General features: G+C 38.3%; 1 protein-coding gene across 2 annotated transcripts in view; it reads left to right on the top strand.

Moving 5' to 3' along the window:
* Positions 1-25,746, top strand: part of LOC124168882 (rab-like protein 6) — a 32,215-nt gene extending 6,469 nt beyond the window's left edge. Inside the window, exons 4-12 of one of the 2 annotated variants that reach the window (XM_046547256.1) lie at positions 1,137-1,390; positions 3,897-4,037; positions 5,860-6,066; positions 9,355-9,668; positions 10,360-10,587; positions 14,259-14,436; positions 16,300-16,599; positions 17,119-17,275; positions 22,031-25,746. In XM_046547256.1, coding sequence (XP_046403212.1) covers positions 1,137-1,390; positions 3,897-4,037; positions 5,860-6,066; positions 9,355-9,668; positions 10,360-10,587; positions 14,259-14,436; positions 16,300-16,599; positions 17,119-17,275; positions 22,031-22,225 — 1,974 coding nt within the window. In that variant the 3' untranslated portion in view covers positions 22,226-25,746. Of the gene's footprint in view, positions 1-1,136; positions 1,391-3,896; positions 4,038-5,859; positions 6,067-9,354; positions 9,669-10,353; positions 10,588-14,258; positions 14,437-16,299; positions 16,600-17,118; positions 17,276-22,030 lie in introns of both variants that reach the window. The other variant, XM_046547255.1, reaches the window with a different exon arrangement.
* Positions 25,747-27,401: the final 1,655 nt, after the last annotated feature.

Genomic DNA, 27,401 nt, shown 5'->3' with positions numbered 1-27,401 from the left:
GTAGGCAAGTGAGGAAATCGTCCATTGCCAAGACCTACCCTTATAACTAGGGAAGAATTTCAGGGCGTATGCCGCTGCCGTGGGATAAGACAAGGCTGGTAGTGGTGAGTCATCCCTAACTTTTAGCAGGGTAGTTGGTAGCATTACGAAGGGTTTGTTGTTTACACATTCAAGTAGGAAAAGTATCAGAATTCTAATGCAATCCATTTATAGGTAGTATTTACTCTTCTCACTCTTTGTAGTTCCCATTAATATACTGAGGTTGGGGTTTCTGTGTTGGACTCTGTTTTTGGTTACTATGAAGCCAGCATGTGTACTATTGTTTGTTTCCTCTAAGGGTGCAACAATTGAACCTATAATTGTAGGCAAAAATGGCAACATGTTAACTAATGGGAGGTCAATTAGGGGTCACATTTAGTTGAAAATGGTAGCATATGCATTATGTTGATGTATTTGAAGTGATAAATCCTTTTCTCTAGGAGTCCTTTTTTTTGGCAATACTGAAATACTCACCCCCCTGGCTTTTTGGATTACTTAGAGAAAGAACACACAGAAATTAGCTTGGAGAAAAATAACATCAGGCCTTACAACAGGCATGAATGGCACCTGTAAACCCACGTTTTGACCACTCTGTGCAAAAATTGTAACCATTAAACCAATCATTGGCAGTAGACACCCAGTAAAATTTTACAGGGTGTCTACTGCCAAAAAGTTGGAGCCCTTGGAGATATTGACCCAGTTGGAAACCTGAGAACAAACAGTTCTTGAATATCATTCACTGGGAAAGCACTGAATCATGGTATGGTATTTGGAGGAGGCGACCGACAAATGAGGTCATTTGCGCCATGAGGGAAGGGTGTGGAAGGAAGGGTGGAGAGAAACCTGGCGTCGGCGTTAGCCTGCTCTTAACGAAAGGCGCCAAGGGGACCACGGCTTAACGTCCCATCCGACGGACGGAGTGTTGCGCTTTAAATGTCCTCCACACAACATTCAAGCAGGGATCGGGCAGTCTCTGAAAATTCTCTGCCACTGCCGGGATTTGAACCCGAGCCTGCCGGGTGGGAAGCCAACACTCTAGCCACCACACCAACCCGATCCCCGCACTGAATCATATTTCCTTTTTATGTATTTCGTAGGTTGCTAGCATTCAGTGGAGCTATAAGGCGACAGAGGACGTGGTGAAGGTTGAGGTGTGGGACGTGGTAGATCATGGACGCAAGCGCAGGCAGTTGAAGGGGCTGAAGCTTGGTCCCGATTGCGCAACGGAGGATGGGGGCAAGGAGGGGGTGGCGGAGGATGGACCAGAGGAAGCAGCCCTCGACGCACAGTTCCTCGATGTGTACAAGGGGACCAATGGTGTAGTACTCATGATGGACGTCACGAAGAGCTGGTGAGTGGGATCACAATATGAACAGAGATGAGTGCATGAGACTAAGTGTGCTCTGCTTTGGAAGACTGGTAAATCTTGGGGAATTTTATTTTCAATGGAAATCTCAGAGAAATATTGAACTGAGTGTGAAATTTCCAGTGATGTCAATAGTATACATCAGACATGATTATTGCCGTTCCTAATTAATAGTATTCTTAATTTTTCCTAGTACATAATTTTATTATTTTGATGGTTATCTTTAGCTGATGACTTTATATTGCTACGATGGATCAGCAAGCCGTTACCAATGGGAATTTAGAGAGGGAATACAATTAATAGGAGGAGCTGTGCTCGTCAAGCGGCAAACAAATTTGACATGTATTTTTTGGTAAATTGCTATAATTAACCTCGTAATGTCACAGTTTACATACTAGTAATTTTAAAAAGTGGGCACAACATTTCGTAGTTCTTTACATCACATTTCTCTCTGTATTATCTGTTTGTTAGTGGCATGAAAGATGTGCCTTTATGCGCAAGTGGTAAATATTTTTGCCTCGTCACATTTTTAAAAGATTTTCTTGCGTGCGGAGAGGAAAATGTTTTTCGACTTTCTCGGACTTTAAATTTGTTTATTCTTCTATTAACGCCCGTTTTGATTACCGTGGAAATTGGTCATTTATTGCAGTTTTTTATCCACAACAAAAATACAAATTGTAATTTCCACACTATGTATTTAATTTAACTCTCAATGATCCAACAGTGGTTTCAACACTTTGTGTCATTTTCAAGGTTGACATTGAAACCTTGAAAATGACATATAGTGTTGAAACCATGGTCGGTTGTTGAGGGTTAAATTAAATAGTGTGGAAATTACCATTGGTGATTTTATCATGGATATATGTAGCGATATTCCACAAAATCAAGCCTGAAACGATTTTATATGTGCAGTTTTTTAATTTTTTGATCCTTTTGCATCTATGCTATTTGTTGCAAAGTCTGAGTGTAATGTAACCATATTCCTGCTTGCCAGCATAACATTCAACCCCTTTTTCATAAATCTTGTTCCATATGTCGGTTCCAGTGACAGTGGAGGACTTGCGGTTCATATTTGTTCTATGAGGTTAATTCTCAAGGTGCTATTTCAAGTTGATATTGTTCTGCTTGCAGGATTGTGATTAAGGTCACTGAGATATTTGTTAGTAAGTTTTTTATTACCAAACAATGAGAATAAAAAGATGCACAAAAGATATTCAAATCCAGCTGTTAGAAATATCAAGCCAGCAGAGCTTGTCCCTGTGAGGGGAAGTATGCTCATCTCAATGGAGTTAATAATAATAATGATTTTATTTGCCAGCAGACACAATACACTGATATGAACAGGGCATGTATATAAGGCATGCCGAAAAAACTAAAAGTACAAACTCAATCACTCAAACTGAGAGAGGTTCATCTCAATTTGTTAAAAGCACAGATATTAATAATCAAGGGTAAGGTATTATCGATTTTTGTACGCATTGTCGTAGATCCAGTTAGTGTCAAAGATAAGTTAGATGGTTGGACATTAGGGTGGTCCTTATTTTTCGATTTTCTTTTGGGACACCCCCTCATTTTATGCCAAATGGTGTTAAAACATATCCTGTAAAATATTATTGCAATTGGATAACTGGAAAACGTGCCGCATTGCACTCAAAGTTGAGATACCTTTAATGCTATATTTATCGCTGTTTATTGCCGAAACGGGATATTATTTGGACTTAATGATTTATTCTCCTTAGGTTTTGAAATATTTAAAACAGAGGAGCATTAGTGTCTGACGACTTCCCGATCTTCACGTCGAATACACTTTTCACACCAGCTGTAGTGCCGGCATGGTAGAAGCAAATTATAGCATAAACATGGCAATAAGGTTATATTGACGAATTTTAAAGTTTATCTAAAGAACTTTATGGTTTCACAATGAATGAGAATGATCAACAAATGTTGAGCGTATGCAACCCACGTGCCACAAAAAAATGTCTGCCTAGGGTGGGGTGCGCTCACTCTTGGGGCCGTATCTCGGTAACCACTTGTCACAATTGGAAAATATTTTAGGAGCAGCATGCCGAATGTCCACTGTATCGTTTGTTACCATAGAAAATCAGTTGAAAAATACAAGCGCCTTCTTATCGCCATTCATATCCGAAAAACAGCCAAAAATACCAAAATTCCTCAAGTTTGAGTGCGATGCGGTACGTTTTCCCATTATCCAATTGCAATAATATTTTACAGGATATGTTTTTACACCGATTGGCATAAAATGAGGGGGCGTCCCGAAAGACATTAAAAAAATCGAAAAATAAGGACCACCCTATTGGACATGCACATCAGTACATCTCCTAGTTTTGTGCAAGTGATATTTATCATTTAATTTAAAGTCAACCATTTGCTTTTTAACATAGACTTCACAATATTATAGAAAGTTGGATGTAGGTGGCTGGAAATAATGTAATGGTGAACTGCTTTGACTGAATTGTACCTTCCTCTACAGGACGTTTGACTACGTGGTTCGTGAGCTGCCCAAGGTTCCTCATCACATTCCTGTTTTGGTGTTGGCTAATCATTGTGACATGGGGCACCATAGGACGGTGACATCAGACACTGTTACTTATTTTATTGAAGGTCTCAATAGGTAAACATGGACATATTGTTTTATGCTGACATTGGTATTTGCCATGCATTTTAATGCAATACATGCATGAATTTGTAGAAATGTTTGCTACTCACTTCACACACGCATTTTTATGGATGCCGTGATTGATTTTTCTTTTCCAATTATTTTCCCTTTTGTTTATGCAAACCATATTTTTCAGTTTGATTTGTTTTGACATTTACATTTGTGTACATAATTGCTTTTTATCCTCTTCTTAAATTTCTCCGTGTTATCAGTAGCACGAATAAAATCTTAATACATGTAGTGCTAATGGGTTCAAAAAGAAGAACTTGGTAATTCTCATGAAATAACTCATCGTATTTCAGACTCGCTACAGACAATTCCCATCAAAAATCACCCATTTCATTTTGGAAAGGTACCATATTCGACGGCATATAAGACGCACTTTTTTTTCCTAAATTTGGTCTCAAAAATGTTACCTGCATCTTATACATGAAGGAGACAGGTTAACTTTAAATACTGAATGCTATATTTAGCCTGGATAAAGGTCTAGACACGTGTTAACTTTTTCTGTATCTACCATAATTATTTTATCAGGTTTAACTAAACTTTTTCCATCAAAAATATAGGTAGCTCAAAAAAGAGAACTGGGATGGTTTCCTTCCGACACTGCACCCTTCCCGTCAAAAAGTAAACGAAACTAGTAGCGCTCGCTCCGCCCTCTTTTGTTTCTGCTTTGCCCGCCTATGTTTCTGCTTTTTTTAATAAAAATATGTTTGGTAATTGCATTCAATGATTGTTGATTTGTCCTTTACGAAACGTGAGAACTAAGAGAAACCTCGTTTTAGGTTATTCTGGTACCACACTGTCTCTATTGAAACTTTTTTTCCTTGTGAATGGCCTTCTAAATAAGTGTGTGTCTTATATGCTGTAAAATACGGTAAATGGTGAAAAACCTTTGCAGTAAATGTATGGAATTTTAGTGTTACTGTAGTTATTCAAGTAATAACCTGAAACTAAAGTCTATTCACTTTATGTTTGTGGGTGAGCTTTCGTAAGAGCCGGGACACTCTCGGATGGCTTCGCAGATAGGGGAGGGGTACTAACAAGAGAGAGAGGAGGAGCGAACATAATGCTGCCAAATATACATAGCCGCCCTACTTTGTCACTGAAAACGTGTGAGTCATGGGGTGGTCATTGGTATTTTGGCCCCGGCGCCGAGACAATATACATACTCATTTGGAAGGCATTGGGGATAATCCTTTCACTGAACCCCATGACATTGTCAGCTACCATGCTGAATGAAGCACCGTTGGTGAAAGGGACACTTAAAGACATACAAGTAGAACCCGTGAGGTTTGGCAACACTGCTCCACGCGCAGATTCACGATGTTCACTCGGCGGTGGTCTGAGAGCGACTCACTGAGGCCACGCCTACTGTTTGCTGATTGGCAAAGGCAAAGTCACATGTCGAGAGACTTTCCCTCCCCTCATCTCCACTTGCTTAGGCCACACCAGCTCACCCGCAGAGATAAAATGAACAGAGTATAGCCAGCTGCATAACTTTCTAAAATCAGAAAAATAGGAAAAATCATTTGCCATGACCTGGATGCGAACCCAGGTCCTCCCAATTTGCATTTGATATTCTATCGTTGGACGTACTCATTATTATGAACTTAAAAGGAACAATTGTGCCTCCTTGCTAGGCACTGTTTTCTGGTCCCATTGAATTTGTGTTTTGCAGTTTTAACTGTTGCTGGTGGTGGGTTTGGGAAGACTTCGTAATTGCTGCAGTTGTTTATCAGCTTTCTTTTTATGCGTTGATCTTTTCTCCTTAAAGATCTCCTGGGTCCATAGTGCGGTATGCCGAATCATCAATGCGCAATGGCTTCGGACTGCGGTTACTGCATCGTTTCCTCAACGTACCATTCCTCAGACTGCAGAGGGATACGCTGGAGGCGCAGCTAGCCACCAATGCCCGAGAGACAGAGCTCACGATTGCAGAGTTGGATCTCTATCAGAGCAGCGATGAGGCTGACTATGATAAGTGAGTGATATGCTATTTGTATTTTATTTTGTATTTTAAAGAACTCTCTCTCTGGACAAGAATACACTTATCACAATTTTCACTATGGCACAACTGGTTCCCTCATAGTTCAAGCAATCTAGCCGACTTACCTCTTATTCAGAACCAATCGACACTCTTATGCTACCTCTTTATAAACAAGAAATGAGCTAAAAAGAAGGACATAGTATCATTTACCTCAATGTATTCATGCATTAATTGACCATACAGAAGATAATACAACGGCATAAAACCAGCTCTAAGTGTAAAACTTTTGGCTAATTGTTCGATTGACCGGTCTTCATTAAAAATTAAACGGTGTCTGCTGACTGGGAAAACTGGAGAATTGGGAATAATGCATGAATTATTCATGAATTGTTGCTATAATCTGCAATTTCAAAGTAATTAATTTCAAATTCATTTCACATGAAATTCAGCCAGTTCAACTCCCATTTTCTGACCTAAAATGTGTTCGTCATAATTTTAAATGCTCAGTAGCTTAGTAGAATTTTTACAATAGCATCGAAACGTGGAATATCAGATAGAACAACAGAATTGAAATGTCTAAAACTCTTGACTATAGTAAGATTTAGGTAATTTTTTTCATTTAAGATAATATGATGTACATCTCTGCTTTACACTGTATTGATCACATTTGAAATTACACTTAATGAAAATATATTCAGTAGAACTTCTTAAGTGCGTTTCTAAAGGGACCACAAAAAATGAATGTGCTACCCAGGAAAACGTGCTAACCAAGGAAGTAAATAATAGAAATTGGGGTAATTGCAATCGGTGGAAAAGTCTTCATAATTACAATTACTATCCAAAGTTCTTGTGGGATTGCCTTCCTGTACTCTTTTCATATTTAAAATCAAGAAAATTAGCACTAAACTGCCAAAAAATACCATATGAACGAAAATCACAATGTTTTCATAGATTTCCCAGAGATAATTACATAAAAACATCATCATTCTCCTGTGATTTGTCGTGTATGTATTGAGAGGACAGTAGCTAGGTCATTTCTTTTTCCTCGGTGATTACTCATTTAAAATGACAATAACCCTGAGTATATCAATTGGTTGTTATTAAAAAAAATCAGAAAAATTGGGCAACATTTTCTTTACCATAAATCCCGGCAACAGCCGTACACATTCGTTCTTGGAATGAACCCATATTGTTGAATATGTCGATTGATATATCGATATTGATATGATGACTAATAAGTCATTTAAAGATTATTATAAGCAGATTTTTATGTTATACAGTTTAAATTCTCTTAAAACATAGTCCAATGTAGTCTGCTTTCTATTTCTTGTACCAAGATCAAGTATTTTTGCGTTGAGATCCAAAGCATCGTCTGCTCCCGCAACACTTGTCAAGTAATGACGCCCGTACTCCTTGCGTTGAGAAATGCATTTGGATGCATCAGGGTCGTAGAAAGAGATTTGGGATGAATGTAAGAAGGTCAATGGCTGATAATAATTAAGTACAGTGGAACTTGGTTAGTATGTTCCTCCTTAGTACGTTTTCCTCCTTAGTACGGCGATTTCCCTCGGTCCCGGTACCATCCGAGCAAAATACAGGTAAAAGAATTTGGTTAGTACGTTTGAAAAAATTGCGCTTTCCTGGTTAGTACGCTCAATTGCTTGCCGTGACGCAACCCGCAATTCGTTCTTTAGTGTCTTCTTAAGGGTCGCAAACGTCTGAATTCATGATTTAATTTATTATTATTAGCCATTAACATTCTTCCATTCATTCCACATCTCTTTCTTCTACCGTAATTTATCCAAATGCATTTCTAAATTCTTGTGACGTGATGAAAAATAAAATGCGGCCATTTTTTGGGAGTCTGACTATGAAAAACTACAGCCAATAAGAAGCCCCAATTTTCCCCACCCCGAGCTCCTCACCTTCTGTTGCCTTTGGAGCTTGGGAGTGCCCACTGCCGCGCACAAAGTTCATGAGTGGGCAATTGTTGCTATTGCACGAGTTATCATGATGAAGAAATGAGTCTTAACGGTATTAGACAATTCCCACATTATCTAAAACAGTACTGCTCCATAAACTCGACGTCGTGCGTATTTACTTGACTACTGTTGCGGGAGCAGACGATCCTCTGGATCTCCACGCGAAGCTTAGCTTAAAAATACTTGATCTCGGAACGAAAGCAGACGACATTAGACAAATTTTGAAAGTAAATTTCAACTGTTTAATATAAAATTTTCTTGTAATTACGTCGTAATCTAATAATCTTGCGTGTCATCAGTTGATATATCGATCGATTTTACAATCGAAATGGTATCATTCCAGAAGCGAATGTCTACGGCTGTTGCCGTAATTTGAAAGTCAATATAATTTTGCCCAATTTTTATGATGTTTAAAAAACCAGTTGACTTACTCCGGGTTGTTGTTATATTCTCCGAGTACGCTGTGAGAAAGAAAAATGACTTGTCTTCGCTTGTCTGAGCTTCACTCGTCCTCGTTCTGTAAATAGATATAGGATAAATCACGGGAGATAGACGCCGTAATTATGAAATCCTCTCCGGGATGTCCATGAAAAATTGCGATTTTTATTCACATGGTATTGTTTTTCATGGTAGCGCTCATTTTCTTGATTTTAAATGTGAAAAGAGTTCAGGAAGGCGATCCTATGAGAACTACTGATAGTAATTGTAATTATGACGACTTTTTCACTGATTGCAATAACCCCGACTGCTATTATTTACTTACCTCGTTAGTACGTTTTCCTGGTTAGTACGTTCATTTTTCGTGGTCCCTTCAGAAACGTACTAACCAAGTTCCACTGTAACTAATGAATTTGGTGGTTTACACACTCAGAAGATACAAGGAAACGACTTGCTGGTTGCTTCATGGCTAATAATTGAGTGCACTATCCAGGAAAGTGCCACTATGTTAAGCGTACTAACCAAGTAGTTTTACCTGTATTTCATTTGGATGGCACCGGGACTGAGAGAAATCGCTGTGCTAAGGAGGATCATACTAATCAAGTTCCGCTGTATTTATCTATATAACTCTTTTAAAATTATGACGAATGTCTTTAGGTGCCAAGTGAGGCATTTATAAATGTAATATAAAATTTCTATTATTAAATGTAAATCTTTAAATGAGGAACAAAATAATACATAAATATGTGTAATATTATTCAAAGTGTTAAACCTCATGGTAAATCTTCCATTGATAGGTCTTCATTAAAAATTAAACCTTCTGTTTGCTCTGCGTTAACTCTGTTGTTTGTCTCTTTGGAAGGTTCCTGGAGAACTTGACATCGAGGCGCCGTGCTGCAGCTGAGAACACGGGTGCCCAGGGCCAGGCATTCTCGTCGTACGCCCCCACGCCAGTGGGCCCCAATGGGAGCATGGCCCCTCCCACGTCAGCTGGGCCCCTTCCGCAGGCCCCTCCCCCATCGCTGAACCCGAGCCAAAGTAGCCACGCCCTCTCCTCACCCCCCAACGCCCCTCCGCCCCAGACGTGGAACCAGGGACAGATGCCCAGGCCCGAACCACTGGGTGCGATGAAGAAGAGCTCGTCGTTCCCAGCGGTGCAGTCGTCCAGCATAACAGGTGAGTTGACACGAGGGAAGAGTGGAAATGGATGGCCACTTTGGAAAATACTAAGGATGAGCCAATTCCACTGTGATGCACTCCATCACAAGAAATAATAGATGGAAGTGGTTAGGAGTGAAATAGCAAAAAATGCAAGTAGGATTGATTGGTAAGACGAAAATAGATTTAATTATGACTAAATAGTATAGATATAACACTTACAATACCTACTAGGTACATATGTACAGATGTGTTTGTTACCATGGTATGACTGAAGTTGATGTAGTGATGATAGTGCACAAAGGGTAAGAAAAAAAGACTGCTGTTCCACGAAATAAAATATAGATAGCTGGCCAGATGATGGTATGCCGTATCGAAACCGGTCGCAAATATATATTTTATTTTGTGGGACAGCTAAGTTTTTTTCTTACCCTTTGTGCATCATGAAGGATTTCCACCATGTGACGCCACCCGCCATCGCATTTAGTGGTGATGGTGTTCTATGTGAATTAGTGATTGAAAAGCAAAGCAAAATAATATTGTGGATGGGATGCCATCTATCATTTATCTGAAGAATTACAGTGGAAGCAAGTCTTTGCTTTTCAATCACCAATATTAGCAAATTCCACACGTTTAAGCACCAGACAACTACTTCTTTATTATCTTGGTCTTCTTATTGATTTTTGTGTTGTGTCCTATGCAGGCCTAGCAACTGCAGCCAATTCTAACGCTGCTCCACCAGCTAACTTGCCTGAGACTCGGCCAGCCACAGGCCCTGGCAAGCAGGAACCCAAGCCCGTGGAGTCGAGGGCAGGGGATGGACGAGATGGCTCGCTCCAAGGCGAGCTGCCGAAAGGAATTACCAATGGCAATCAGGGCCACTTCATGTCAAAACTGTTTGGGAGGACCTCTAAAGACAATCCCTCATCAGGCAACGGTGAGTGATCTCTGCTCTGTGTATGTCACAAGCAGATGCAGAAGGAATGATTGAAAGTAATGGAAATAATGATAAAAATTACATTTTACATTATTTTTCATGTAATCACAACATTTTGTAATACATAAGTATCACTTGTAAAGGCAGAAAAAAAGAGTGTTAAGTGTAAATTGAGCGTTTGACAAAAAATTAGCTTCATAGCTTTGGGGCATTCGCAAAATATTATTGTGGATGGGATGCCATCTATCATTCATCTGAAGAATTACAGTGGAAGTTAGCTTTAGTGAGTATGGCACATGGCTTAGCACGTGGCCTCCCGAGTCTCTAGTGGCTCCTATCCTAATTCGTGTAAAAGCTGCGTAATACTTTCTGTTTACCCTTAGGAGATTTTAACAAATGGCATAGCTTTCCTTGGTATTTTATTGTATTCAAGAGTAAGTCTTTCTGCGCCGGAACCCATTTGCTCGCTATGTATAGAAGGTGTCTCTTGATGAAAGTGCTGTTAAGTAATTGGATAAATGTAATCGGATTGCTGATGCAGTAATTTGTGCTCGTCATAATTAATTTTTATGAAATATAATTTTAGTTTGTAATCATTATTATTTTTCTTACAATGGTTACTTGCTTGTAATCGACGATTACTTTTTTCGCTCCTATGTAAACTTGAATAACTTTCAGGCAGCTTTGCTGTCTAGTATACACGCTTGAACAGGGAAGCGTTCAAGATCACATACAGCCACCACAACAGCCAAATGCGATCTTGCAACATCTATGACAATATTATTCCACATTTTTACTGCACTATTCAGCAGTTGCCTGGTGGTCTACAGAGTAGACAATCTTACAAGAAGTAATTGTTACTGTAATTTTACTGATTACTTTTTAAAATCAGTAATTTGTACTCATAATTGATTACTTTTTTATGAAATAACTATAATCGGAGGAAAGGCTTCGGGAGTGAATAGCCACGGAGAAAAAATTAGCAAATCCCAAATTATTTGGGAATAAACCAGAATCACTAGTGAAGGTAGAAGCAAGAAAGACATACCTAATCAGCAGAATAGCCCAAGCAAAGAGAGCATTCCACCAAATGAGGAACTTGCTAACAGCGGGAAACTTAAATATGGAAGTTAGGAAACAATTTATTAGAACCTACATTTGGAGTATGCTCCTATACAGAAGTGAGGCATGGATGATGACAGCAGCGGAGAAAGCAAGGATAGATGGCTCCGAAATGTGGTGCTACAGAAGAATGATGAGGATCAAATGGATCAAACAAGTCGGGAATGAGGAAGTCCTAAGAAGAGTAGGAGAGAAGAGAAGCCTTATGATAACCGTAATAAGAAGATGGAATGGCCTTATAGACTGCATCTTGAGACACAATGGTTTGAGGTAGACAATTGTCAAGGGACAAGTGGATGGCAAGAACGGAAAAGGAAGACCTTGAACAAAATATATGCAACAGATAATGAAGGATGTGAAAGAGAAGAAAGACGTATGTAGGTGTGTAGATTCGCGAATGGGAGAATTGAGTGGAGAGCTGCGTCAAACCAATGTTAGGATTGTTGACCAGTGATGATGAACTGTAATTGAGCAGGGTTCCCACTCAACCGTGAAAACCTTAAAACCGTGAATAAGCCGTGAATTTCGTCTACCGTGAAAAAACCTGGAAATAGCCGTGAATTTCATCATGAAACCTTAAAAACCTCTCAAACTTATAGAAAAAGAAATACAATTGACAGATCAAAAGAAAAGATGATTTTTCAATCATGTTTCAAGTCCAAGCCACATACAGACACTGTCCACACATTTATCTCCACACTGTAACGTTTTAAAAAATATCCACTACTAGCTAAACAAATAATTTTAGTACAATTCAAAAACCAGCTCTATATTTTAAAACTTTGGAGCAAAAAAACAACATCAAAAAGCCACCATGATTATCACAATCCCATTTATATTTTGTACTACCACTCACTGAACCACCGCCATGTACTGCACCATTGTGGATCTTGAGTTCTGCCGTATCCCTTTCCTCCCGTTCTCTTCTCTTCTCGTAGGCGCCTCCTTTTCTCTGCGTTCTCTTCTTCTCCCTGCCGATATTGAATTCTGCCGTATCTCTTCCTCTGCTCTCTCAATACACCGCTACTTTAGTCTTTCTCCCTATCTTTCTTTTAAACACGTCTGCCTCCTCCTTCTCTCCATACACGACTACCCTTTTTCCCTTCACAACAATCTCCCCGTCCCTCACTACCATTGTTAGTTTGAAATTACATACAAACAACATGGTGGCTTGTTTATGTTATGTTACAACACGTATATTCGAAGTACAATTATTGGTACCTTGTACCATGACGACGCATTGATCTTGAGCCTGTGATTGGAAGACCGGCAAACAAAGTGTTCATTAACCCTGGCAAAAAATCAGACACTTCTTTACTTCCCTACCTCACTGCTCCCTCTATTTTGCCAATCACAACCTTAAGCTTCACCTAAATTTTGGTATCGATAGGTGACGTCATGAGAAATAGCACTTTCATTGCCATGTTTGAATTCACGGCGCCTGTCGGGGTTGATAAATTTTTAGTTAACGTGCGTGCGGTGATTGTTACTTCGACAGTATTTCTGCCTAAAATGGCTAATCAGCAGACCGTGAATTTGATGATACAGTGAGTCCTCGTTTAACGTCACTTACCGTTCCTGAAAAATGTGACGATAAACGAAATGACGTTAATCGAAGCATAATATCCCATAAGAAACTATGTTAAAAGTGAATATCGGCTCCTAGACCTCACAATTCCTACGCGAAAAAAATGTTAGCGTATCATATCTGGGGCATTTTTTACGGTGGGAATGCCAAACTATCGCATAAATACGAGTTCCTGTCTTCATCGACGACAATAGCAACAGTGACGTAAATCCTTCTCCATTTTTGTATCTTCCAGCATTTGCTTTTCGGCTTTGCTATGGTGGTCACCCGGGCGAGCGTCGCCTGGGCATCATCATCGCTGAAACATCGTCGCAGTTACAGGAACCAAAATTATTGTGAACTCGGCAAAAAAGTGACGACAAAATCTCCGAGTTCTACACGGAAAAATGCCTAGAAATCACTTTTTAGGTTCCTGAAAACCATTATGTCAAGTTAAACCTTGCGCACCTACGTAAGAATTCATTTTTCAGAAATTTTTGCTAAAACCGTAATCGCAATTAAGAATAAACACACCGTTTTACACTTTGCTTAGACTGACTGTATTACCGCCCACAAAACGAACAACCTGCAACGCCCGCCGCTTCGCCTTCGCGCGAAATTTAAAAGACTTGACGTTATCGCGAAGGGTAGGTGCGATAAACGAATGACGGTCTCAAAATTTTCGTGACGTTATCGCGAAATGACGTTAAACGGGGTGACGTGGAACGAGGACTGTATTTAGACCATGAAAACCTGGAAAAAACCGTGAATTTTATAATTTAGTTAGAGTGGGAACCCTGTTGAGCCCAGTAACTTTTTCTCTGTACTTTTACCAACACTGCCTGATGATTGCAAAAGAGCACCTATCCTCCACTCTTCCATCCAAAAACCTTCCCACTACGAGCTTGACATATCCTATCTTCAGCAAGTGGTGTTGTATGTTGCTGGTATATTGTTGAGTGTGGGCTTGTTCTCTCCTCAGTGGTTGATGGGAAGATAGAGTCGCACCAATCGCCCAATGACACCAACATTTCCAGTTTGGACGAGTTTATGCCCGAGGGTGGGATGGCAATAGACAGGTCATTCCTGGAAGACGACTCCAAACACCCACCACTGCCAGTGCCCATGAGTATGCAGCGTGACAGTGACGATGAGGACAGGTAATCATTATTATTATTATTTATTTTAAGCCTAAGATGCACAAGATGTTGATCTATGGGCCTAGTGTGTAATATTATGTAAAATTATTTATCTTAATTTTAAATATACCGGGACTAGCCACGGTGATAACTTTTACGGGAGTCACACGCAATGCACAAATTGTGCAAAAAATCCACAGGGAAAAAATCATTCGCCTTGACCGTGATTCGAACCCGGATCCCTCGATTTCCGGTCGGGTGCTTTAGCCAGTTAAGCTATCGAGGCGTCATGTCTCTCTGTGGATATGTGGATGTGGACAGGGACGCCGACTTACAAAAAATATTGGGGGGGCCCAAACTGGGGATCATGCCCCGGGAAATCGTTTAAGTAGTGAGTCTTAAGTTTTTTAAGCATTTTAGAAGAGTCATATGATCAACATTAGAACCCTGATAACTCGAATCTCGATATCTGGACACTCAAGGGTAAATCGACAAGCCTGACACATTTTTTCCTCGCACCCATAACGAATTTTTGAGGGGGCTTGGGCCCCCTCAGGCCCCATGGAGTCGGCGCCACTGGATGTGGACACTGGACACCTTGTCCAGTTGTGTCCAAAACTATCCACAGAGAGGAATGATGCCTCGATAGCTTAACTGGCTAAAGCACTCGACCGGAAATTGGGGCACCTAGGTTCGAATCCTGGTCAAGGTGAATGATTTTTTTCTCTGTGGATTTTTTGCATTATCTTATTTTGAGTTAAGAAAGATCGCAGGTTTTCCCGGCATATACATACTATCGTGGAAGGTTACTTGGGATTTCCACCAGGTGGGGTTTACCATCGCGGCTGGCATTTCAATGGTTGACTCGTGCATCGAAACGTCGGCTGTGATGGAGAACCTGACCTGGTGGAAATCCGAAGTAACCGTCCATGGTATTTCATATATTTTATATGGTGCCCTGAGCATTTGATTCACATGCCTGTGGCTTAGTCTGGGGCAAGCTCTAACCTCACCTATTCAGCACAGCCTTATGGTTGATTCACTGAATGATGAGTCAATGTAAGTATTCATCAAGCATAATTCTAAATCACTTGGTATAAAAATAAAAAATATTGCTTTTAAATCGGGTAACTCTTATGTTATGGTATGAACTTAAAGTGCGAGTCAAAATTTGATTTTCTCATGGAATAATAGTGACACTACAAACTTTGTCTTGATGCTTTTTTCTGCCATAGTAGGCATGAAATGAAACCTGAAGCTGATTGTTTCAATCAAGGCTTTTAAGTGTTATATTTCAAATCCTATCTTCTATATTACTTCTACTTCATAGATACCTTTTTCTCAACTTATACGCAACCAAACTCTACAAATGAAGTACCAAAATGCACAGAATTTATCAGAGAACATGCGACGGCATATCTTACTTCATAAATATTGCTATTGTTTCCTAAAATTGGTTTTAAAATAATTAAATTTTAAAAAATCAGAAACCGGTAAATATTCCTGACGTTAACGGCGCACAAACTGATACAGTTCATTTGCAACGATATCTCGCATTCTTCAAATAACTTTTATCAAAATGTGGCTGATTCCACATTCAAGTCTCCTGTTGATACGTAAGTATGAGTCATCATGTGCGTTTAACAGAGGATAGTGTAATTACTTCCAATGTTGTGTTTAAAGAGATCCTCTGACCTCAATTTGTACTTGTACATAAGACCCTGCCTTTTTTTTCTACATTTTAAAATTAGAAACGCGCCTATCCCTCTGTGGACCTGCAATGAAAAGAGCGGGGAAGCCCGCTGGGGGCGGGCACAGCACGCTTGTTTCAATATATTTTTTTCTGATGGCAATTCATCTATACGAGACTTTCAATTCCTACAGTGATGCGGGAAAAGGTAACCCATTGGTGGCTGGCTTCCAGGATGACCTGGATTCAGACTACGAGTATTCTGGTGCTAATCACAGTGGTATAGTAATGGCGTCAACTCCACGGGATGTCAACAGCTCTCCAGCACTCTCTGACGATGACGGTGAGGGTGAACGGCCCTTGTCAGTGGCATCAGGACAAGAGGGTGATGCAACCAAGGCTGTTCATGAAATGAACTTTGTGCAGCATAAATCATTGTCTACCAAAATGATGCGGATGGAATTATTGGAACCTAAGAAACTTGAATATAAGAGGTAAAATATTAGATAGTATCTTCAGTATGACTGGTAATGAAGTGCAAGGAATTGAATTGCTGATAATGAATGCTTATTGGATTGTGATTATTTTATTATTGGGCTTTTATTTTTGGGTTTCATTTTAAATTATTTTGGATTATTAATTTTTGTTATTCATATTTTTTTGGGTTACCTCTGTAATGTGAAGAAATCAATTCATGACTCTAATATAAATTGACTTTGTTTCTGTATGTCAAATTAATTAATTGAAATGACCCGGATTTTAAAGTATAGACTTTTACGTAGTTGATTTTCATGAAGATAAGTTTGACAAACCCAGAGTTCTTTCAATGATTTTTAAAAATGAAATTTTAAAATTTTCATTCATTTGTTTGTAAGTAATTTTACTTTGAATGTGCTACTCAATCCTTCTAGTTATTATTTCATTTTAATCATTTGGCCTTTAGCAGCCATGTGTGAAGGGGTCATAATAGTCTAATTATACCTTTCTTTTCTGTCCTAATATTTTTTCCACAGTGATGTTTGGTCAAAAACTAGTGCCTCAAACTATGATGATCTAGTGGATGGCTTCATCAAGGAAAACAACGTTAGCTCCGATGAGTCTGTGACGATTCCATCTATGGAAGTCAAAACTCAAGTCAGCAAAGAAAAGGTTAAGAAAAAGAAAGAAAAGGTAATAATAATTATAAAACTTAAAAATGGAGGTGAAATGAAAAATCTAAAAAATGTCACAATGCAAAATAAATCATATTTTGTGTAGATAAATTGATTTTTTACAAATTTAGTAGGGATAGATGGATCCAGGATTTTTTTTTTGGATTCAGATCGGATCCTTGATTTTCGGAGCCGAATCTTTCGGATCGGATATTTTCGGATCCAAATGCATTTTTAAATTCCTGACGCTGAGATTCCCACGATGATTGTTCAATCTCTTGGTAAGAGTCACATTATGTGCCAGTATATTTTGCCTTTTTTATTTTCCATGGCTGAAATTCTCCTACGTAACATCTGCGAGAGCTTTCAAACAAAACGGTTCATGAGTAGGACAAGAATCGCATGCGACGGCGCATTCCAAGATAGAATGGGAACTCTTTCTACCCTTATATCATCATATTGGATAAATAAAATCCTTGGATATTATGTTTCCAATGAGATGTTATTGTTATTTGACCTAAATCCACTATAAAATAGACATGCTTTACGGTTTGAAAGAAATAAGTCAAAGCAAAAATTTTCTCAGAAGAGCATTCACTGAAGCTATTATTTGAAATTTCGGATCCAGATCCGATGTCCCCCGCGACTTTGGATCCGATGTATCTGATGAAGGGCAATATCCGTGGATATTTGAATCCGAGGTATCTGATCCGACCATCCCTAAAATTTAGTCATGTGCCATTTGATTCACTGTGGTGTGTATTGTTTTGTTAGCTTTATACCAGCCAGTGTTTTCCTAATGTTTCCCTTAACCCATTACCGGCCGAGTAAAGAAATACTTAAAAATATATAATTTTTTCTCTTCATATTACCTAATAACATGCTAAATAAGGTAAATTGAAAATATGGGCCTTCAAAAAAATTTGCTTATGGTAAAACAAAAATGTTGCGTTTTCGCAACGTTGGCCGAATCCGGTATCTATAGGCAGTTATGCAACCCGCATTACAATACATTGCCGTCTCATGGGAATATGCTGTTTTTACTGTCGGATATAATCCTATACCTTTTTATGCCACGTATACGACAAATACCGTTATATTGGATAAATAAAATCCTTAGATATTATGTTTCCAATGAGATGTTATTATTATTTGACCTAAATCCACTATAAAATAGACATGCTTTACGGTTTGAAAGAAATAAGTCAAAGCAAAAATTTTCTCAGAATAGCATGTATTTCACATTTTTTCATTGACTTTAATTTTATCATTGCAGATTGAATCACAACGGCAACTACTGAATTTTTTTTAACTCTATGGCCAAATTCGTCCTTTCATGCTTCGCGAATCCACGATGAATTACATGGCCTAACTTTTTCTATGTTTAAGGATGCGAATTGTATAGGGGTACGACATATACTGACTGATTCACTTCACTTTTAAGATGCGTCCCTGCTAGATACGATTTGAAGTCTACCAGTGAAATTTACTTCCGCTGCATAACCTGTACAATCTCCTGGCTTTAGTGCAAACGCTGTGCAGTAAGTTGATTAGCTAGGACCTTTTTTCCCCTGAATTCGAGTGCGGTAATTTGCATTATCAAGTAGGTCCACGCCTCCCATGTATTTACTATACTCCCCAATAACACGAAAAGTATTTTCTTTTATTAACATAGAATAGTATGTGAAATAGTATTTTCTTTTTTCTGCAGAAACTTTTCCCTGTGCCCAATGGAAGCGAAAAACTTGTATTGCTGTCTACAGGGACAATCTAGTTATCATACCATCGAAAAATACTAAGACCGTCGGCTTTATCAAATGTTTGTTTTCATGTTCCTCTCGGTTTCACATCGATGGTTTTATTATACTCTATCAGGCACTCCTCCGTTATATTTTCATGGATGGCTCCAGTGACAAATAATCCTATTTCTTTCAAAACAATAAATAGTCTTCAAGATGAAAAGAAGTTATCGAAAAACATACGATGATTAGAGGGATCAGGGATAACCTTGAGAAATTCCAGAATAACGCTTGCTTCAAAGCCTAAATTTCGATGGAAGTAATTTTCTATCGCCTGGTTGAACCCTTAAACCGTCTGAATAACATGAGCACCAAAGTTAAAAGCAAAATCTAAAAGGCTTATTTTAAAAGAACATTTATGCACTTTAGTGACCAAAGTAAGGTACCATTTGCTCATTATTTCAAAATTTATACGCAAATATTCCAAATTGTAATAATTTTTAATTCGTCATCAAATTGAGGTCATTATTTACAAATCTGTCATTTTTGTCCGGAAAGGAATTGTCTAAAAAGTGTTGATAATTTTTATTAATCTAAATATGTTTTGGTTCAATCATTTCTGAACCAAATCTACGCCTTATCGTCTCCTTTCACCCAATATCTTGTTTGGAATTCGGTGACATCGCTGAATCGTGAAGTAAGGAAGGACTAATTCGGATTGAATCTACAAAGTTTTGTGTTCCATTGCACCCGAAATGCTATCATGTAATTCAGAAATAGTCATTATTTGTTGTAATTCAATATGTTGTGATAAAAATGTCAATTAAAAACTGGAAAACACGTTATCTTCTGTAAAAATATTCACTTTGACCCATTTCTTTCAAGCCATAATGCATCTCTAATTTATATTGGATTTAGGTAAAATAATGGAGCATCTCATTGGAAATATAATATATAAGAATTTTAATTATCAAATATGACGATATCTGTCAAATACGAGGCATAAAAAGGCGTAGGATTATATCTGACAGTAAAGACGGCAATATCCTATGAGACGAAATTATGTGGTAATGCGGGTTGCATAACTGCCTGTAGATACCGGATTCGGCCAACGTTGCGAAAACGCAACATTATTTTCCGGATCTAATTTTTGCTTAATGTTAACTCCCTGACGAAATATAAGCTTTAATATCTATTAATTGAAATTTCTATGTCCACATGGAAGAATAAAAAACTTAATAAAGGGAATAGTTACTCTTAGGAAAAATTATTTATCTTGCTTAACAGGAGACTCGAAAATTGACACTTTTTGAGTATTTTTTTAAATATCGAAATACTTATTAAATGTCATTATAAACTCACTAAAAATCAGTTTAAACTTATTGTTATCGAAAAAAGCGAATTCTACATGAATAAAATTCAATTGAAACATTTTTTTTGCATTTCTTAATAATGTTGCGTTTTCGCAACGTTGGCCGTAAATGGGTTAAGCTAAAAGTTATGCTTCAGTATCTTCTCAAGACCCAAACAGGTACGAACTGACTTGGGGGGATGGGAATCTCCGACAGGGCCCCCGAGCCTGCTAGGGCCTAGATTCTGTACCTGTATACGTAATGCATTTGTGCAGACCATCTCATGTATCTTAGTATCTTATGAGCAAGTGCTCTTTAAATTCAAGATATTGTCTTATGGGTCGCCCACCTCTTTGTCTCAAGAAAATTTAAGAAATGTTTACACATTAATAGAGTGCTAGCTTTTCAGGTAGGCAAGTATACAGTGTGGGCAGAAATTGTGTCACAACTTTTAACCCAGGATAGATAATGTCAGGAGGAGCTAAAATTACCAAAGATGTTTAGGTGTGGACAACTCATGACTTCGAATACTTTTCCTGCTGGAGATTGCGATTTATCCAAGGCATGAGGCAACAGGGCAGACTCGCAGCCAATCGGAGTGCTTGGCTTAAAGTTTCTGTAGTTCAATGATGGTACGTTTTCAACCTGAATATGATCAGTAATTTTGGTTCCTGCTCTGGCATCAGCTATGCAGGGTTAAAATTTCTTGACACAATTTTTCTTCACCCTGTGTAACTGTGGGCATGTTCTCTTAGGCATCCGCAAAATTGAAAACAGTGTTGCTTTAAATTTTTAATCGAATTGTTTAGTTTAAATCATTAAAACATGCTCACGTAACTGTTTTCTTTCACTTTTCCAAGGGTTTTCATTTGTCTTTGGGGCCCCTTGGCCGTGTACACGTCTGCGACTTCAGGGTCAGATAACTTGAAAAAAAAAAATAATCTACTTAACAAAAAAATATCATTTTTCAACATAGGTTTTTATAATGACTATTTTTTTATATATTGTGGGGTTAATGCAGAAGACTTTCGTTAATACAAACAACCTTATTACAAAGTTCTCGTTATTATGAAGCAAATTGTTGATCTTGAGGAAAAGGCCATTCAAATACGTAATAAATAAATGTTATTATGAAATTACGAACATCAGTCCTGGTCTCGGCGGTTACAAAGTGAACTTTATTACCAAGTTCCACAAATGAGCAAGGGCATTTAACCCTTTTGCTGCCAGCCCATTTCAGGTGGGATGTACGAAGACTGCCAAGGCTATTTTCCGGAATTAGCAACATTTCAGATTTAAAAATTTTTCAGCTACTTAATTTTATTTAATACGTCTAGATTTTTTTCCCAACTCTTAAGATATCTTTATATCTTATAACCATAGATAGGTTATGGGGATTTACATAAATTACAGCTGTTGAAAAGGCCACAATCATAAAAAAAGTGAAATAATTCGTGCTGATAAATTGGCCATGCAATTTTCACTTAACCAGCAAGGGCCGATACGTATATCGGCTCGGTGGAAGTAAAAGGGTTGAGTGGATATACACTATGCTGTGTTATAATTATTGCACTGCGTTCAAGTTCTCCTCATGTGCTGTGCTGTGGAATTAATATGTAGGTGTGAAAGCCAGTGCAGAACTTATAGTGTTCAAAAAATAGTTACATGAATGCTTTTTTTCAGGGTGATGAGAAATCTTCAAAGAAACATAAAAAGACAAAAAAGAAAAAGGAGAAGGATGGAGAAGGGAAGTCTGAGCGTCGGAAGAAGAAGAGCAGCCACTCAGAGCAGAGTGGGAGGCTCGCCAGCGACGAGCTCGAGGAGTTCTTGAATGGGTCTCCGGCATCCGTCGTGCCCGAAGCATACGAAGCCATCTGATTGGCCGTCAGACTGATAGGGGATGTACATTAAAAGGATCAAGCATTGTGTACATATGTATCTATTGAGTGTCTGCAAGAGTGTGCGTGTAAGTGTTGACTTCCTTTTGTGACAGACGATAAGGCAAAAATTGCCACTCCCCCTTCACCTTTGTGCAATCGAATTGAGCCTCTAGACTTTGTTGCGGTATTTGAAAGAGCTGCCCAATCTCTCCAGGGGATCTTTCTGTGGTCCTTCAAGACTAGATGTTATAGGATTTCTAACATGTTGTGCCGTTCAATGTTGTTCAAGAAAATCGTGATTGTGAAACGTGAATGTTCTAACTTATACACATACGTATATATATGGTTGTATTTTGTTCAAGAAATGCAGTTTTAGAGGCTGTGAACGCTGTGCTACTGAATCATATTTTAAAAAGTTGTTAATGAGGTGGTTTACAGAGAATATGGTTGAATTAGAAATTTTGCAACTCTGGTTTAGCTAATTTTTTATATTATGCTGGGGTGATATCAGTACTTCAATACATATTTTAGTTTTATACATCGGAATGTTAACCACTCATCAATCAAAATGAGCCAATTGTACCCTGCTTATTTATAATTTATTCATGGCTGAAACTTCTTTGTTTTGCTTGATAATGAATATATAGGTATGAAAGCTAACGTGGAACTTACAGTGTTTGTGTTAATGTAGGTCATACGGTTGAGGTGTATTTTTATTGAAGTGATGCAATTGATCTGAGAGGAGTATTAGTAATAGTAATTAAAATTGCTTGGCCAAACATGTTCATCTGGCATGGTGAATGAGCAATTCTTTCGCTATTCATTACCCAGTGTGAAATCGTAATTATTTATTTCAATGCCTTGATAAAGGCCAATGAAAAACATTATCTCTAAATACATACATACCATGTGAAATTCCTTGTATCATGATGTAAGTTATGTTCTTAATGCTGTGAAGAGACCTCAGTCAATTTTTTCACTTGACAGCTTTGTGGTGATTACAAGGCGGTCGGTGGGAAAACACGTGCGTGAGGTTTGCCTATTGCGTCCAGTGTATGGTAGGAAGATAGTGTATACATCTAAATGTGTCTGAAGATGCCCACCTCTACTTGTTGTCTCCTTCGATCTCTGCTTGACATTTTCATTATGCTGTTTTACTCTTAGGATCTTGGTGATAGCACCGCTCTATGTGTGTAATAATTTACTCGATTCAAAGATGAGCATCTTCGGTGCATGGTGATCTGACGAAAGACAGTGAAATACAGTTACTTAAGAGGATGCATCCCTCCTGCTCGAGACCTCTTTTTCATGATTTTTGTATTACTTGCGTAAAACTTAAAAATGCTATCGTCCAGAAATTTTCAAGGCACATTAACTGGAGACCCTTGTAAACATATGCCAATATCTCATTTTAAAATATTACCCCAGCACTTTCTCAGTTGTGAAATGTTTTAAAAGAGATACTGGCAAATGTCCACTATGATGTATCATAAAAACTTCCAGATGATAGCTCAATGTAACATAAAGACAGAAGCATGTTTGTATGGTCCTCTGATTTTTATTGACCCAGGTTTTGACAAACTACGTCAATTTCAAGGTATGAAATGATATAGAGGTATCCCTCATTTAAACTTTGATGCAGCCCCCTTACCGAAAGCTATCATTAGGCTGTCAATGCGCTTTCTCACAGCACAACAAACCACCACAACCTATAACTTATGCTATCTTCTAGAAATTTTCAGAAAACTTTAAATAGAGACCCTTGCCAACATTTGCCTTTATCTCAAATTTGAAAATATTACCTTAGTACTTTCTCAGATGCAAAATTTTTAATTATGAGATACAGGCAAATGTCTGCTCTCTTTATCATGAAAATTTCAAGATGATAGCTGAAGGTAATGTAATGACAGAAACACGTTAGTGTGGCCCCCAGATTTTTATTGAGGTTTCGACAAACTACGTAATTTTCAAGGTATGGAATGAAATAGAGGTATCCCTTATTTAACTTTTGATGCATCCCCCTCATCAGAAGCCATAATTAGGCCGTCAACTCGCTTTCTTGTGGCACAATTAACCACCACAACCTCAATCTCTCCCTTGCCAATCTCCGACACCCCATTATTTCTCTCTTCCAATGTGCAGGAAGCATTTTTTTCTTCCTTTGACATGTTCGCATCATCAATATCCAAAGACAGCTGACCGGCAACTTGTTTTCTCAAAGTACTCAAAGAATTATCCATTTCGGAATCGACCACAGTTTGTCGTTTACTTTCTTCTCAATTCTGAAAATCAAAGCGTCCCTATGATTACCACTTCTCGTTTTCTTACCACATCCTTCACTCGTGCCACCCTGCCTCTCAACCCTACCCTCCCCACGTGCTAACTCGATGCAACACCCGGCATCTCTGCATGCTCTCAAACAAGTGGGAAGACTTTCTTCACGGCAGCCAGTTTTCAACTGCTCCTGCATATAAGAGCCTTGACTTGAAATTTGTTTATTGTTTATTAAGTATCCCTCACTTCACACTATAGGTATGTTCATGAAAATTGTCACATTAAGCAAATTTCATGTTTGGTGAGAGGTGTATATTTTGTGCATTATAATTTAGGCTGTGCGCCATAAGTTGAGTTTTCTGGGGGCCATTTCTCATGCATGGGTATCAATACAATTCATACCTCATAGTGATTGAAAACCCAAGTGATAATATCTTTTGTGGTGCCAATTACTTCATGAATAAATGTGTTCTTTCCCATGCTGTTGAAGGGGTGAAGTGAGAGTTTTGTAAAGTTGCTTAGTTGAGGTAAAAATGGAAGATAGCTTGAACAAATAGAGAGCAACCTTGACAACTAGTTGCGTTTAGCAAGTTCATGTTAAACAAGGAATACCGGTAGATTGTGGTATCTGGGTCAGTAAATAAATATCTACGGACCATGCAAACATGTTTCTGCCAATATGTAACCTGTTATTCAGCTCCACAAAATACCGCCACCTACTTTGTTTGTTCATAATATTTAGCATAAATTTTGAAAAGAGTAACTCATCGCCATAAAAGAAAGAATATCATCAGTCGTCAGGGAGGGATGTATCAGGACTTTAGCGGCTACTTCGGGAATCGATTACTTAAAAGGGTTGTCTGGATGAAATGGTGCTTCATAATTGTGTTTTGTCTGAGAGGGCAATCAAGAGCTTTCGTGAAAATGATCTGCTGTTCAAATTTTGATGTTGAGAATGGACACGGCTAGGATTTGGCCACTCAAAGACCAAAGCCAGTCTCTGGGAATGATTTGCCTTCTCCATCGTGCCACTGTTGTTGTTACGCAAGCTTGGTACTGAATGTATGCTGGAAGAAAAAAATCTCTGAACCAATGAAGAAATAATGGCTGTACCACTTTGGAGTGAATCTATTCCTTAAATCAGGGATTATTATGTTTACAAATATTACCCATCATTGTAATCTTTTATGATATGTTAGGCCAATTAATGCATAAAAATATATTTTATTGGATGATTATCTCTAATTTTTGTTATTTTTTCTCTTTAATCATATTTATGTACAGTGGAACCTCAATGTATCATTCCAGAAAGTATCGTTTTCCTGCATTGATCGTTTGAATATCGCAGTTCCAACGTATTATTTTCCCGCATCCATCATTTGACAAAACACCCATCAGTTTTTGCTTCCCCCCTCCCTCTGACGCTTTCCTTCTCTCCAAAACAATGCAAAAGGCCTCAGACACCCCAAATCATGGCTAGTGCAGGTTTCATGTTTCGAAGACCATAGGATATTTGAAAGAGATTTTAGTCAACTCAACAATATGCCCACACTTTTTACATAAAATTCAAATTTTATTGTAAACAGCTAAATTCCTCTACGAATCCTTCAAAGAATATCACAGTTACTCCCTAAAATCATGTGTTTCCTGCTACATAGGCAACCTAGACAAGCATTCCCGCATCAGTCGTTTTCCTAAATTCATCGTTTATTTCGTCCATCCCATTGAAAAACAATATATTTGGGTTCCACTGCAAGTACTGTTGCTACACTGTTTTGTAGAAATGCTTGCCTTTTGTCATCACTGTTTCGTTGTACATGGACCCTATTCAACTTTTAGATATTCCTTGTTTAAAACTAACTGTCAAGCCAAAAAATTTGCTTTGGGAAGGGTTTAGGTGGCATGTGGGGTGCCTGTATTAGTCTTGTATTGCCAATTTGCAAGCCTCAGGAAGGCATACATTCCATTATAAAAAGCTACTTATAAATTTTGTATACAGAATACTGAAAGTTTTTATATCTAAGTTCATAGTTTTTTCTACAATGGAAGTGGCCATAGTTATCATTGCTAGTTCTCAATCAGAGTTTTTTATTGAAATATACCTGATTTATCAAATAATTTCAATAGAAAGGGCAGTGGTTAATGTAATCAGATTTGGAAAAAAGTTGATCTGAGACCCAGATACTATCGGACCACAGCCAAGGATGCCAGTTGAAAAATTGCCATTTCAGTTGCCAAGCTAAAAAAAAAAGATTCAGTGCTGCCCCTAGGATATTACCTATGTTGCTGGGTGTGGCAATAAGGCTTTTGTTTCAAGAGTAAAATGATAGTAGTTTTGTTAAAAGGGCTTTTTTTAGTTCCTGTTCATATTTTTTCCCCTTTCAAAATACATTTCCAATTCAAATTGCAGGAGTAGACTACAATTATTTTCCAAAATTTTTCATGCAAATTTTTCAGTTCAAGGACAGACAAAAAAACCAGACCATGTCCAAAACATTTTCACTTGGGGCAAACTATTTGCACTTGTTACTATGCTACCCACATCTAAACACCAATGAACTTAGCAATACATATTTTTTCTGCTTCTGCGCTACCCACCCTCTGTGCAGGGACTCAGTCTAATATACTCCTTACTCTTTCATTTGCCAAAAAGATTATACATATTATCGATGTGACTTGTGATTTTCACTCCTCGGTTCCTTGCACCGAATCTTCACGTATTTTGACGAAACCAATCTCGCCCCGTGAACTGTGGTTTTAGAGCTGGGACAAACGTCTGCGTACAAGAGCAAGCCGTCCTCCCACAGAATGGGAAGCACAGCCATTATGACCAGACCCCGACCATCTCAAAGTAAATTGGAAATATGGTTGACCAAAATTTATAAAATTAAAGGTCTTAT

Source organism: Ischnura elegans, chromosome 12 (assembly GCF_921293095.1).
Source record: "Ischnura elegans chromosome 12, ioIscEleg1.1, whole genome shotgun sequence".
In the NCBI taxonomy this organism is placed as follows: Eukaryota; Metazoa; Arthropoda; class Insecta; order Odonata; family Coenagrionidae; genus Ischnura; species Ischnura elegans.
The sequence above is the reverse complement of the archived record's forward strand: the minus strand, read 5'-3'. Positions and strand labels throughout refer to the sequence as shown.